The 15699-nt window shown below is 40.8% G+C and overlaps 1 protein-coding gene across 1 annotated transcript; it reads left to right on the top strand.

The window, feature by feature from the left end:
• The first annotated feature begins 1451 nt into the window (after positions 1 to 1451).
• LOC135407132 (interferon alpha-2-like) lies at positions 1452 to 8367 on the top strand. The gene is made up of 2 exons (XM_064641945.1): positions 1452 to 6509; positions 8025 to 8367. Exon 1 carries the CDS (start codon positions 5813 to 5815, stop codon positions 6506 to 6508), a length of 696 nt encoding a protein of 231 aa, XP_064498015.1. The 5' UTR covers positions 1452 to 5812; the 3' UTR covers position 6509; positions 8025 to 8367.
• The last annotated feature ends 7332 nt before the right edge of the window (positions 8368 to 15699 follow it).

The following is a 15699-nucleotide window of genomic DNA, read 5'->3' as shown; positions in this document are numbered from 1 at the left end:
AGCTCCACTGCCCTTCTCTGGACATGCTCCAGTGTTACCTAAAATGTCTGTCCTGTAGTGAGTGAGGGGCCCAAATCTGAGCTGCAGCCTCACCAGTGCCAGGGATATCCCTTCATTAGTCTTGCTGGTCACACTATCTCTGCTACAAGCCAGGATGCCATTGGCCTTATTAGCCACCTGGGCACACTGCTGGGTCATATTCAGCTGCTGTTGATCAGCACCCCCAGGTCCTGTTCCTCCCAGAAGCTTTCCAGGCACTCTTCCCAAAGAGGAAGGACAGGACCAAGCACTTGGCCTTCTTGGACCCCACTAGCCTTGGCCCATGGATACAGGCTGTCCACATCTCTCTGCAGAGCCTTCCTGCCCTCCAGCAAATCAACACTCACAACCAACTTGGTGTCACCCGCAAACTGACTGCAGGGGCACTTAATCCCCCCCATCCAGATCACTGATAATATAAATATATGATATAAATATTCAGAATATAATTAATGCAAATATATGGGTTTAGATGCGGTGTAATGGAGCTAAGCAGTCACTCTCCGAGGCAAGCGCTCGAGGCCAGTCCGTACCGCGGCGGAGCCAGAGATCGCGGCGCGCGGGGCTATTCCCGAGGCGGGGACGGCGGCCGGTGCCGGCGGGAGGCGCTGGCGAGCCCCGCGCGCGGGCGCAGGAGCCGCCCGGTCTGAGGGAGGCCGGTGGAACAGAGCGGGGAAGGGTCGCAGCTCCCCCTGCTCCATTCCCAGCCAGGCTGAAGAGGCAGGCGAAGTATCCTGTAAGCAGCTGGGAGGAGTCTCACAATCTCTGGGCCTTGTTCTCGTGGGTACTTCAACTTGCCTGATGTCTGCTTGGAAATACAGCAGACAGGGAACAGTGCAGGAGATATCCAGACTGTATGGAAGATAACTTTGTGACACAGTGGACGAGGGAGCCAACCAAGGAAGGTGCCCTGCTGGACCTGCTGTTTGTGAACAGAGAAGAGTTAGTGGGAGATGTGGTGGTCAGAGGCCACCCTGGGCACAGAGACAAAGAAATGAATAGTTTTGCTTTTCAGAGCACTAAGGGGGAGGGGACCAGCAGAACTGCTGCCTGGACTTCCAGAGGCCAGACTTTGGCCTGTTTAGGAGACTGGTTGCCAGAGTTCCTTGGAGGGCAGTCCTCATGGGCAAAGGAGTCCAGGACGGCTGGACATTCTTCAAGAAGGAAACCTTAAAGGTGCAGGAGCAATCTGCCCACATGTGCTGAAAGATGAGCTGGCTGGGAAGAAGACTGGCCTGGCTGAACAGAGCTTTGGTTGGAACTCAGGAGAAAAAGGAGAGTTTATGATCTTTGGACGAAGGGACAAGCTCAGGAGGACTACAAGGATTTGTAGTCCTGAGGTTAGGCAGGTAGAAAATTAGAAAGACCAAAGCCCAGCTAGAATCATGTTCTTTCTTTCCTCTTGCAAAAAAGTGTCTACAAATATATCAGCAACAAAAGGAGGGCTAAGGACAATCTCCATCCTTTATTGGATGCACATGGAAACATAATGACAACAGATGAGGAAAAGGCTGAGGTCTTGAATGCCTTTTTTGCCTTTACTAACAAGACCAGTTGTCCTCAGCCCCCTGAGCTGGAAGACAGGGATTGGAAGTAGATATATCAATATCTTTATCAATGACAAAGACCATGAAATCATGTGCAACCTCAGCAAGTTTGCAGATGAAGCTGAGTAGTGCATTTGACACCACAAAACGACAGGATGCCATCCAGAGGGATCTGGACAAACCCGAGAAGTGGGACAATAAGAACCTCGTGTAGTTCAACAAGTTCAAGTGCAAGGTGCTGCACATGAGCCAGGGCAATCCCAGTCATGAGTACAGACTGAACTGAACTCATTTAGAGCAGCTCTGCAGAGAAGGCCTTGGGGGTTCTTAAGGATGAAAGGTTGAACATGAGCTGACAGTGTGCACTAGCAGCCCAGAAAGCCAACCACATCCTAGGCTACATCAAAAGAAAGGGGGCCAGCAGGTTGAGTGAGGTGATTCTGCCCCTCTACACTGCTCTCGTGAGACCCCAGCTGGAGTGCTGCATCCATCTCTGGAGGCCCCAGCAGTGGAAGGACATGGACCTGTTGGATCAAATTCAGAGGACGGCCACAAAGATGATCAGAGGGCTAGTGCACCTCTCCTATAAGACAGGCTAAGAGAATTGGGATTGTTCAGTCTGAAGAAGAGTAGGCTTTAGGGTGACCTAATTGCAGCTTTCCAGTACCTGAAGGGAGTCTACAAGAAAGCTGGAGAGGGACTTTTGACAAGGGCATGTAGTGGTACAACAAGGAAGCATGGCTTCAAGCTGAAGGAGGATAGACTTAGATTAGATATTAGAAAGAAATTCTTTACTGTGAGGGTCGTGAGGCACTGCAAGAGGTTGCCCAGACAAGTTATGGATGCTCCCTCCTTGGAACTGTTCAAGACCAGACTGGATGAAGCTCTAAGCAACTCAGTCTAGTGGAAGGTGTCCCTGCCCATGGCAGGGGGTTGGAACTATAGGATCACAGAATCATTTAGGTTGGAAAAGACCTCTAAGATCATTAAGTCCAACCACTGACTGATCACCTTGTCTATTAGACCAAGTGCCAAACAGGTGTTTACCATGAAGTGCTATATGCAGTTTTTCCTTGAACAGCTCCAGAGATAGTGACTCCACCACCTCCCTGAACAGTCAATTCCAATGCTTAACAACCCTTTCTGGGAAGAAAGTCTTCCTGATGTCCAGCCAAACCTTTTCTGGTGCAGCTTAGGACTGTGTCCTCTTGTCGTGTCACTAGTTGCCTGGGAGAAGAGACTGACCTTCACCCGGCTACAACCTCCTTTCAGGTAGTTGTAGAGAGTGGTAAGGTCACCCCTGAGCCTCCTTTTCTCCAGGCTAAACACCCTCAGCTCCTTCAGCTGCTCCTCACAGGACTCAGAACCTTCCGACCCAAACCATTCTATTATTCTATAAGGGGGAAGACTGGCAAGCTATAGCCGCAATGAAAACCATAGTGGAGAAAAATGATTTTCTTTTAGCATGGGCAGTGTCAAGCTAGCAGGGGAGGAAGCTGTCTTGTGTAGTGATAAGCCAAACCTATGGCTTGAATTCCTTTGTTGCACATGGACTTCTTAAAACCAGCGTGTTTGGAATGAATGGAGAAAAGAAACTGGTATCTAGAATAGATGAAATGGTTTAACGTGGGGTAGTTATGAGGTCAAAGCACACTATTTTGCAGGAATGTTCCTTCCCAGTGCTCCATTTGCCAGCATATGAACTTAGACTTTCCATTTGCCTTGGCACCTGAGATAAAAGGTGGAAGCAAATATTCATGGAATTCCTCTATTGCATTATAAAATATATACAAAAAATACAATGAAAAATCTTCATTAGAGAAGTAATTTACAGCATTTTAAAGGTGTTAGAAAGATATAAAATTGTGCATTTGTTTAGCTTTAGTATTTTGTAATGGATACATATATAGCTAGATGATCTTTTAAGGTCATATCTTTTTTGCATGACATCAAAGACATGATAACCTTTGTAGAATAATGATCTGCTGCGTCTACTTGGAAATACAACTGTGCTTTGCCAACTTTTTTCCTCATTTCATTCTAGGTTAGAGTGGTTGGTCTGTGCTTCACCCACAGGAAGGGAAATAAACAACAATCTGCAGCTTCATATCACTCATTTACTTCTTCCAGTCATTACTTTTAATGAACTATTTGTTTCTAAATAAAGCAATAAGGATAATTTTTTTGCTTAGTGCAATAATCAAGAAACTGGCTGACTGGGGATGAACAATTAATTATTCTTTTGAAAAAACCAACCAACCAACCAAAAAACCCAAAAACAAAACCCTAAAACCAAACCCTAGTGGACTAAGTCAAGTGTAACTTTTGTGAGGAGGCAAGGACAACTGATCTGTTAACACAAGAGAATAAAACACTTGGACCTAGTGACACCAGGGATGGCATCTCCAGCTCGTCATTGAGAGGACAAAACTTTTTTGCAAGAGGAAAGAAAGAACTTGCGTGTCTGGGAAATACAATGAGTATGAAGGAGTTTACCTGTTTAAATCAGTAGAAGGATTAAACTCATATAACTATTACAATTTTGAAAAAATACTTGTGTATAATTTATGGAAATACCTGTAACATTACGTAATAATTTTCTCGAAGTACATACATTTTTTATTGATTTCATGATAACTTTGATGTGTTTAACTTTGATACTTTTTCAAAAGTGATACATCTTCATGGCCATATTGCATCTAACACAATAATGCACTTCAGGCCATTTTTCCAAAGTAATAAACATTCCCACTAAATGAAAAGATTTGGTTCCATGTTACACATTTTGTATCCACTCTGATTGCTGTTACTCGTTTTAGTTAATACTGTCATAGGTGATAGGGGATACATTTTTCCTCACATTGGCAGTACATCCAGTCCAAGGTTGCTTAAGCAACATCAGGGCATCCAAAAAGTTTGCTTATGAGAATAACTGTGCTCAGCTTAATTTGTGAGTTTTTAAAGCCTCCCAAATACCTATGTGCTGAACATAAAGGGGGCCCTCAAATAGTATCATCAATTTGCTCAGAGTGACTACCAAAATGGGAATCAAGCCAACCATATAGCAATGGGTGCAACAACAGGAAAAAAATACTTTAGGAATGAGGCCTACAGCCATGAGATATGCCATGGGATATCTGGTGAAGGGATTTCCAAGAGATATGCTGCATCCAGCTCCTCTGATCTCTGAGAACCAGCTGGAAAGCTGGGGGATTTATTTTCTTACTCTCAATTCAAGAAATACAGAGCCAAGTCTCAGACTGAAAAACCAGTTTTTCTGACCTTTTCATCCAGACACTGTCACCTACAGAGCATTGCTTTTACCTTTACATATATATTCACAGGAGGCAGGGGAGGCGGCAAAACAGCAGTTTAAGAGTAGCTTGCATCAAAATATAATCAAAAACAGGAGCCAGATTTCCCAAGGTACTGTGTTAGTTCTAACCTCCTCTATTATATGGCTAGGGAAAGCAAATGGCTGAATTTTAACATGCTTTTTGTCTTCTCTATTCATTCTTTTCCCATTTAATGCCATAATTCAGACCTGTACTCAACTGGGCTCGATATTAACTGTTGTTCAGTTACTCATATGGGAGGAAAAAGAATATTGTATCTAAGTATCTAACTTGTTCCCCTGTGAGTATTTGTATTTGCATGGCACTTGCAGTCTCTAAGTGAGACCAAGGCCTCATTTAATTAGCAGTGTGCATGTATCAAAAACCACAAAGGTATATTAACACACATTTTTATACACATACACACACACACATACACACACACATTTTAATGATATGACATCTGTCCTTTGAGTCTAAATGGTCAAGAGAAATAAAGATGAGGAGAAAGAAAATATTTTCCCTGAAAGAAAACAGGTAGAGAAAGCTTAACTGAATCTTGGAAGTATAAATTACGGTAAGGAGACAGGATGGCAGTAGCATTCAGCAGGTCCCTGTCCCATCATTGTGAGTGTTTCTTTATTGCAACATGTTCTACAACTGGTAGAATATTAAAAAAAAAAATATTTCTGAAACTCTTTATTTCAAATCCTTATACTTCGTATAGAATTTTTGAGGGGAAGAGAATAATCTGACATATATATAACATTCTAATATCCAGCTGAAATAAAAAGGAAAGTGGCAAAAAAAAAAAGACTGTGAAGTCATAAAGCAGAAAATGAAAGTGTTCTCGAAAGCATACACAAGGGGGAAAACCTTAAAAACCAAAAAATGATGAACGAAAACTTCTTCTACAGAATAATTAGATTTCAAGACTTTGAAGAAACTGGAGCCTACAAATGCCTTCAAAGTATCCTAGCCCGTCTCAGAATTTATAGACAGGAAAGGAGGAATATTAGAGCCTGCTGTATCATGAATGCTTTTGGCTTGATACAAATTGGCCTCATACTGTTGTGCACCACCATCATCTGCAATCATCAGTGCAACCATCTTCTATTACAGCAAAGAAAAATGATTGAAAACAGCCTGCAACTTTTGGACAAAATGGGCAAAAACTTTCCTCAACGATGTCTAAGAGAGAAAACGTCCTTCAGATTTCCTAAGCAGGTTCTACAGCCCAGACAGAAAGAGACTGTCAGAGTTGCCATTGAAGAGATCTTCCAACATATATTCTATATCTTTAGCAAAAATCTAACTCTAGCTGCTTGGGATGGGACAGCTTTGGATCAGTTCCAAAATGGACTTTATCAGCAAATTGAGCAATTGGAGGCATGTGTAATCAAAAAGCACACCCACTACTGTTGGAGTAAAGAAGTAAGCAGGCTGAAACTGAAAAAATATTTCCAAAAAATAGATTGTTTTCTTAAAGACAAACAACACAACCTGTGCTCCTGGGAGATCAGCCGTGCAGAAATGAGGAGATGTCTCCAACTGATTGATAAAGTGACAAGGAAACTTAACAACTAAGGTACAAAGATTTTAACCTCACATAAATTATAACACTTATAAAGAAATATTATGTATAATATTTATTATTGGCTCTATGATCTATCTTGTGGCATTGCTTCTAGTTCATTCTGACTGTATTTAAATAGTTATGCTCCTGAATTTTATTTTTGCAAATGTAATGCATTATTCAATGTAAGTAACTTTTTTCTACTCTAAATTAATCTATATGACTTTTCAGTTAGATTACACATCCATTGTAAGGAATTGTAACTTTATGACAGATAGTGAAATCTTATGGTGTTTTCTGCTGAGAAAAAGTGCTGCTACTTTCCATCTCTATTCCACTCACGTAAAGAGAATCATGTATTTGTGGATTAACTACACATCCCTTACCTTTCAGGAATTGCTAGATTTTACTGATTGAAACTGCACCAAAAATAAAGTATTATATTGGTTATTTAAGTGGTCCTGACTTAGGCTGAGAACATGCATTTTTCTTTCAAAGTTTGTATCCTCTTTTCCAAGAATGTATTTTTTTTTACATTTGAGTAATTCTAACATTTGCTTTGTTTGAAGATGTAAAGTAATTCGAGAAGGATTTGCTTACATAGGATATTTTTTGCAGTAGTTATGGCTTCTGTAGTAACTTTTCATTTGGACGGTGTTACTTGTAGTTGAAATATATTTGCCTCATCTAACTATTTGGGGACAAGGCTTTTATTCCTTCCTGCAATGTTTCCAATTCACTTAAATTTCTTTGAAAAGGTATTTGAAATAACTTTTCTACAAAGAAATATTCAAAAGCCACATGTGCCAGTGGCACATCCTACTTGCTCATGGACATAGTCATCCTGGCTACTGCAATCTCAAACATCACCATCCAGTTCTATGTTTTATTGCTGCATGATGTCTGCCTCTTCCCCTTTGCTCACAAATTGAACCACAGAAATGTATAGCCCTTGGTATTTCAATTAATTTCCGCTCCAAACCACGCAGCTTTCAGTAATAATTGCAATATAATCAAAATCTTTAGAATAGCTTTCAATAAACTGGGCATGGATTTTCCCCTTGGGAAATTGTCCCTGAGTAACTCCATTTCAAACTGTGTGTTTTCCCTGCTCACTTGTTATATGTTAGTAACGGAGGAAACAGAGCTATATCCAGGATCTTTTACCCAATGAATATTGTTAAAAATTTGGTGAAAGCCCCAACAGCTTTTTAAAAAAAAAAAAAGCTATTGCCTCTGGCCACCCCAATGTACATTTGGCACAGGCTCCTGGATCTAGCATAAAGAAGCAGAAGAGAGAGCACATGTGCTCCCAAGAGATGCTGATATTAGTCCTGGAGGGCCGAAATTTAAGCATCATGTAAGGAACCACTTTAAAGCTTTTCCTGATCTCCAACCATTCAGAAAAGTATCATTCAAAGGGGTGATAATAAAAAGATACATCTAAACAAAAAAGGACTGATATGAACAATGGCAATGGCCACTAGGTCTTGGGTACCATACCTATGACACAGATCTCTTTTGCAGGGTGTACATACTTTCCTCGCTACCACTCATCAATGCAAGCCAAAGAAGCAATAGGAGAGATGGGTATCAGGTATGAAGCTCAAATACCAGAAATAAAACCAGCTAGCGACTTCACCACTCTCCAGAACAACATAAAAGACCAAAGAAACAGACAGAAATACTGGAGTAATTTTTCATTCTGGTGACACCCTGTCACAAACATTACAGCCAAATGTGTATTTCTTGGGCTTTGTAACTAATGGCACTTGAAATGGCTGCCACCATGGGACTGTTTCAAATCTTATTTCTGTTGCTTGTTTTTTGTACTTCTTCAAACCTGTACAATAAAAGGACATTCAGCCTACTTACCCTTCTGGTTCTGACATCCTTGGGTGACTTCTGCAATGCAAACTGTTATTGAAATGTCCTGATTTTTACAGAAACTTGGAAGTAGCATGAAATATTTTTCAGCCTCTCTCTCATGAGGGATTCTAGTTTTTATTGCCTAACTTGTCTGCAGTGAGAATATGTTAATTCATGGCCCACTAATTGTTTAGAAACTCATACCATTATGCTTTTTTTAATTCACAACGGTCCTTAAAAATCTCATTGCCAAATAAAAACCTGTTTTGACATATTTCAGTCGACATGGTACTTTGCAGTGCAGAAAAAAAACAGAACAGGCAGTAGAGACAAAGTGAAATTACAGACAAATATAAGAGTTGTAGGTTAATGTACATGTGTTTTGGCAAGACTGTTTCAGTTCTTTATAAGCATGCTGCTTATCAGTAAAGTGCTATTGCGTTCATAGAAGGGAATTGAAAGAAAAATGAACTATTCTTAAAAGAAACAAGAAGATCTCAAAGACAGTGATGAGAGCTCAGAAAACAGCATTTGATTTCAATTACTTTTTGGCCAGCTGTGAGGTAACAGAAATTATTTGTACTGAGACCATGTCTAGAAGACATATTTAAAGCTGGGGACCCTGCAACAGACATAGTTACTCAACAAATAAAAAGGAAAAAGAAAACAGCAAGCCAAAATGTCTTTGTTTTATTCTTACTTTTTAAACAAAGGTAAGGATTCTTAAGGGAAAAAGAAGAAAGTTAGAGAGTCAGGAGGTCCTCTCTCTTCACCATGCCGTCTTAACATTTTGGAGAAATCTGTATTTCACCACCATTGTGTTACCAGGTCAGCTGTATATTATTGGAACCCTCTGGTATTTCTTCCAGTTATTATTTTTCTAGAAGTTAAACAAATGAGGCAAAATACAGTTTTTAAACATACATTATTTTCAAAAGGAAATTAATAAAATAGTGAATGCAAAGTCTCAAAAATTTAGCATAGATGAAAAAAAATCCTTCCAAGATGGGGCTGCTTATGGGCCAGAAAGCTTCATAAACTTTTCCATAAAACTCACACACCAGTGCTGTGCAGCACAGGTCCCAGTCACAATTCTGGCAGTTCTCATGGCTTGTCCACAGCACCCTGCTTATCTGTGCTGTGCTGAGCTGTGTTGCACTTCTGGGGAAACGGTACTAAAAGTGATAAGGTTTCATCTATACAGAGTCAGTTTTCTGGAGTGGATTTATGGAACTGGGGTCAAAAGCCTTGTCTTCCACATGAAACTTCAGAATAGCTTCAGTAGAACTGAAGAATGCTTATTTCAGACTTTATTTTGGAAAAAATTATTCACAAGGCACAGTCAACTACAGCTTCATCCATGGGTTTGGCTTGTTCCACCAGGTCTGGCTTCATAAAAAAAAAGCACACCAAAACTAAACAAACGGGAAAAAAAAGACTGTGGAAATAGGTCTCCAAATAATCACACAGAATTAGCCCCATTTCTAGGAAGGACAGCTGTGAACTCCTTCAGAGCAGGCCAAGGGAAGTTGCAGGGGTGGCTGTGGTGAAGCAGCCAGACCAGCACTGGGGTTGAGGGGTGTGGGCTGGAGAGGGGATCAAGAACTGCCCTTGGGAAGTGCTCACGGACTGCTGCATCCTGCCAGCCCTCACCCCTTACAATCCAGTCTGTCCCCTGGTTCAGGGAAGATCAAGAAATGAGGGTGACAAAATAGAGAATAAATCCTAAATGAAGGTGTTAGTTCTCAGTTTTGACTGGCAGAATAAATTTACTTTGCTTAGAAATATAACGCAAAGCAAAAAAAGGTGAACAAAGCAAGTAAGATCGAAATTGATATTTTCCAATAAGGTGACTGTGCTTTTTAATATCCAAAAATCTTCCTACTAATCCTCATATAGGCAGGGATGAGTCATTTGTATCAATGTTTCCCACACTTCTGCTGACACCATGAAATCCTCAGTAAGGTGCACAGGATTTTTCCGTGCTAAGAGTTCCTAGAGGAACAAACTCTGACAGAGAACATGAGGAAAATCTTTCTTCTCAGCATTGCAGCCATGCCAGTGCCACAGCCCACCCTGCAAACTGGAAGGCAGCTGCAGTGCTTCTGTGGGGCCACCCTGCTGCAGCCACGGACTGCCAACCCCACCTTGCTTCCAAACACCAGACTCTTCATTACTTGTGTCCTGGATGAATTCCTTTTCTCTATATACAACTTTAAAAGTGAAATTCCCAGCTCATGTGAACTGGCAACCCTCCAGTTTAATTCCAGTGGCACTGAGGAAGAAGCAATGGTAAATTATGATCAGATGACCAGAGGGAAATTCATGTCCTGTCTCAGTTTTCTACACAGTGTAGAGTTTTCTACACTGCAAGGTCGGTTCATTTTCTAAAACCAACCTTGCTGAGTCATTACAATTAGGATCCTAAAACCACATTACCTTCAGCAATAAGAAATTGTGTTCTAAGCAAATAATATGATCTGCTTTTGAGTGTGTGAAAGTAAACACAGTTAACAATCCCTTCTAAAAAATAACTGTTAAAGCATGACAATGCATTTGCAAAGTCAAAATACCCATTAAGTGTCGTGTAGGGTCTTTATATAATAAAGAAATATGGTCTGCTGTCTGATGAGATGGTAATCAAAGAGACATTATTCACACCCGGCGCCCTTTTTATCCCTTAAAACCATGTGACCTTGTGACCAATGGAATTATCTATTTCAGCGCATGTCCCCTGGGTTTCCCTGTCCTGGGTGCTTCCCCTCCACCCCTGGACACGCCTCCTACAATTAAGGAGATTAAATACTGAGATTTCAAATAGCATATCTGCTCCCTGCATGCCAGTTACCACTGCATCTATTCACTGTAACTCTTACTGTTGATAGTATTCCTCAAGTTTCTTATCTTGGTAGGCCAGAACCTACACAACTTCCTCTGGACTTAGCTGGAGTAGTGTGTTCCAGTTCATTTTCCCAGAAAGGAAATATCTTGATAGACATATTTATATAAAACAGAAAGCTTCTCTTCTACAAAAAAAAAAAAAAAAGCACACTTTACTTTAACTGTTTTTCAAAATGTTACTCTCTCTTTAAGCAATTAAGGTACTTTCTTTTCAAGTCTCTTTGGATTTGAAGTGTACTCAGTTCTGGTCTCCACTTTTTGGGAAAAGTTCACATTGGCTAGAACGGATTTTTTCTTGTGATTACAATTTTTAATAATTAAAAATAAGTTCTTGCTTCACGCAGTTGAAGTCATGGTGTTGTCCTTGTGGCAAGCATTAAATCCTTGCATTAAATATACTTACTTATATTTAAGAAGGATTTAGGCTGGATACTGGTCACCTGTTACTGGTCATGAGAAGTATTTCAAGATATTAAACCCTTAATTTTCTCTTTTTTTTTTATCTCTTTTTTTTTCTTTTTTTGTTTTAAGAATAATAGGGCACATCTCCCTCTCTATTCCAGTTCCCCACAGCTCACTATTTGTGCCATTAAACCATTAAACTTCTAGAAAATGTCAGAAGCTATTGTTACAACTTCTATTATGAGTGACTTGGTAAGGACTAACACTTAAAAAAGGGAAATCTCCCAGCCCATCAAACAATAATTCCTCTTTATTATTGTAGTAACATATTCGGTGGGTTCTCATCCAGCAATGAAACTGAGAGCAGTGAACTGAGAGGCATAGATACTGTAGAAGCATGACTCATTTCAGAACTGGGTATGTCTTTGATATTTAGTTAGTCTTTTCATGGCCTTCCAAGCAAAACCTGTGAATTTCTCACTCTGCTAAAAAAAAGATGGTTGGGAATGAGAAGGGAGGACATGGTAAAGGATAAAGGCTATCTTTTTAAAAAATGGAAAATGAGGGATGGTATTTCCTGAAAGAAAATTAAAATGTAAAAATTATTGCCCTAAAAAAATAGATTATATTGTCCATGAATATGCAGATTCAGGTTCCCTAAGAACAGTAAAACCGAGTTATAATAATAAGCCTAAAACATCATCCTTTGCATCATAAAAATAAGTTCCTTCCATGTGGAAATATATTAATTAAAAGCAGGATTAACATTACAGAATTGTAATGGTTTGCATTTTTATCCTATGCAGAGAACATCGTCAGTAGCTTTCTATTGTTTACCTCAGCCTGGGGATTGGGGTAATAGCTTGTAGCCTCAATGCTTGAAATCAATGCTTGAAAATAACGAATCCCCCAAATCAACATATTCCTAAGGAGTTATGGGGCTGGTTATGAATACACAGGTCAATCTAGCTCCCTCAAAGACTCACAGGAACTGACAAATAAGGAGGGTAAGGCTGTCACATCTTCTCCAAGTGACATTTTGGGAGGTCTGGACAGAAACTGCGTGGAGGCTCTTGACTGGCTTCCATCATCCTTCCTCTTGCTGTGCTCCAGCCGTAGGGCAGCAGCAAGAAGATGCCACCAGTTGCTCTATCTGAAATACCCCTGCTTTCATTGGAGCTGGACTGTCCCAAAAGGTGGCAAATGCAAAAGAAGGACAAAGTTGAACAGACTGGCTGTGATTCTCTTTTTCCTTCAAAAGCATTTCCAAGCTTCATTTTTCACCTGATAAAACTGACAAGCTAATCACCCTGCCAACTGTGTTTCTATTTGGTGGACCCTTGTGGCACAATGCTTGCTCCCACAATACACCTCTTCTCATCCTAAAGCAGTCAGGAACTTTCATGTGATTTACTTAGATGATACCACCAAGTCAGCACTGGTGAGGCAGGACCTGTTTGCAAGCCAGAGTCTCTGCTGAATTTACAAAATCTCAAGGGTTTGAGAGGTGTGAAGCTGGCACGGCTGCTGCTTCCTCTTTTGTCTGGTTTGAGAGTACAGACAAAAACACTGACACTTTTCCCCATTACTTGCTTGCAGCATGAAGATGACTTTGCTTCCCCAGCTGCCTCTGCCAAGCCTTCCTTTCCTCATTAGCAGTCTTGGCCACACAACATGAACACCATCCAGCACTGGGCAAGTACTCTGCCTGCTAGTGAGAAATAAGAGTGGGCAGTACTGCACCACATCATCCCCAGGCAGCCCAGGATTTACTCTTTAACTAAAGTGAATAGCACTGGAGTGTTTGCTTCCAGTTAAGCACTTGTTTCAGAGCTGTGAGTTACCAGCCTTTAAAATAGCACAGTCCACTGGCCAACACGGGCTTAAATTCACACAGACAAAAAATGTAATAATGGAGGAAAGGAGATATAAAGTTAACAGGAACATTGAAAATTAATTTTAAGACACATGGTTTCTTTTCTTAAAAACACATCTGCATATTGCTTTTATAGCCAGGATTTGGAAACAAAAGCTATGCAGATGTTTTATTGTGGCGATGTTTCTTGTTTGAAGAGAATGAGATTCTTTCCATGTCTCATGAAACCTTCCAAAGTTGCCATTAATTTTCACATAAAGCATTCCCTTGCAATGGTTCCTGACACAAGAACTGTGCCCAAACAGAACAGTTTTTCCCCCCTCATTATGCAGGGAAACTAAATGTGGTAACAATCTGTTTATATTTTGAGAAATCCAGAAGACTCAGGAAGAACATGGGTTAAACAGTCATGTAGCTTGTTTTAAGAGATGCCAGCACTTATATACAAGTCATTTCTTGATGCTGGTTGAGGAGTTTCTAGACCGAAGTTTTTTTGCCAAAGCAGCAGCTGGAGCGGAGAAGAAAGTTTATTTTCCAAAAATAAAAAGATAGATTTTTTACCAGGACTTCTTTTATTGTTCCCATATCCAGCTAATATGTATTCCAGCAGTATCACTGAATATTTGCTTTCAACTGAATGTCTTTGCAGCTTACAAAATTGTTAAGTGTTTTAAGCATGAAAGCCCTTCTCCAAAACCTGTGTGCCTGGAAGCATTCCCACCTCTGTCTAGTCTCATAAAAGCTGTTACCTATTGTAACTGATTTTTCTTTCTCATACCTATCACACTACAAAAACACCACTGCAAATTGCATGGCTGAAGAGACCTTGCATGTGTTTTCAACTGAAAATTGTACACAGAAAAAAACCCTTGTATTTCAGAGAAACATTTTTCTTATTCTAATGTCTAGGATCAGGTTTGATTGGCCAGATCGACTACAAGCCACTGCCTGAATTGTATTCTACATCTCCCAAAGGAGAAATTGAATATCCATGTAAAAATAGATTTATGAGCCCTGTACCTTGGCACTACTCTTGCAGCACATTGTCACTCAAATGGGTGCATTTGTAAGAGCACTATAGTTCAGGTGAGAAGTACACCTTTGAAGTGAATTTTCTAGTCATTGCCCCATGCTATGCCTCATTCCTCACCACAGGGCAGGATTGGAATGCACCAATGTAATTCATTTCACATGGACAACGGGACAACATCACTCCTATCACATGCCATCACCCCAGGAGATGTTTTTTCAGCAGGCAGTGGGCATCCACTCCACAGGTCCAAGCTGCTGCCAAAGGAAAGCCTTAAAAATACTTCAGTGGTGGGCAGCACCTCACTAGGCTCCTGCCAGGCTGTGCCATGGGTGGCCACCACCATGGACAGGAATTGGCATCCAGCTTGCAAGCCCTTGCAGGTGCCCTTGTCATCTATGTAAGCTTTAGCTTGGCAGCTGCCCATGAGAGGTGTTTTGCACGTCACAAAGCTAGCTGAGCTTTTGGTGCTTTTAGGTATTTGCCTGCTCTTCGAAAAGAGCTATTCTTCCTGCTTCTGGATCTTGTTACAGTGGTGAGCTCCACTTCTGCAGTATTAGTCACTCCAGTTGTCCTTCTAGAGACAGGCAGTGTGGGGGCTGTTTTGCAAGAGCTCAACGGAGCCTTTCAATAGCAATTTGTTTAATTGCTTAACCCTTTAATTAACACTGATTATTTCCTCCTGACAAAGAAATAAGTTCTTTAGCCTAGAAAAATATGATGGTTCTTGAGCAGTGAAAGTAAGATGCCACACAGGCAGGAAAGCCAGTCATGACTGCATGACCTTTGTGCTAAGGTCCCAGGTGGAAGACATAATCATGGAAAACACTTTGCTCCCTGTGCTTGCCAGGAAATCATCCACTTGCCAGGGAGTCATTTCTTACCTCCCCAGGACACCACAGGGAGTAGAAATGGTCCTGCCAGGAGCTCAGTGCCACTTTCAAGAGGGATGAGACATGGTAAGGCACTTTTTATTGCCCAGACATTCTGTACCTACACAAAACTATGCTCATTTTGTCCTCAGTGACTGCTTCAGTTATAGCATCAAAATTTGAATATCACTGTAGGGTAGGATGGGATTTCAACACTAGTGCTGTGGGGAAACTATATTTATTGGCAGAAGG

The sequence above is a fragment of the Pseudopipra pipra genome, chromosome Z (genome assembly GCF_036250125.1).
Source record: "Pseudopipra pipra isolate bDixPip1 chromosome Z, bDixPip1.hap1, whole genome shotgun sequence".
NCBI lineage: Eukaryota > Metazoa > Chordata > Aves > Passeriformes > Pipridae > Pseudopipra > Pseudopipra pipra.
This window is presented reverse-complemented; position numbering and strand designations above follow the sequence as displayed.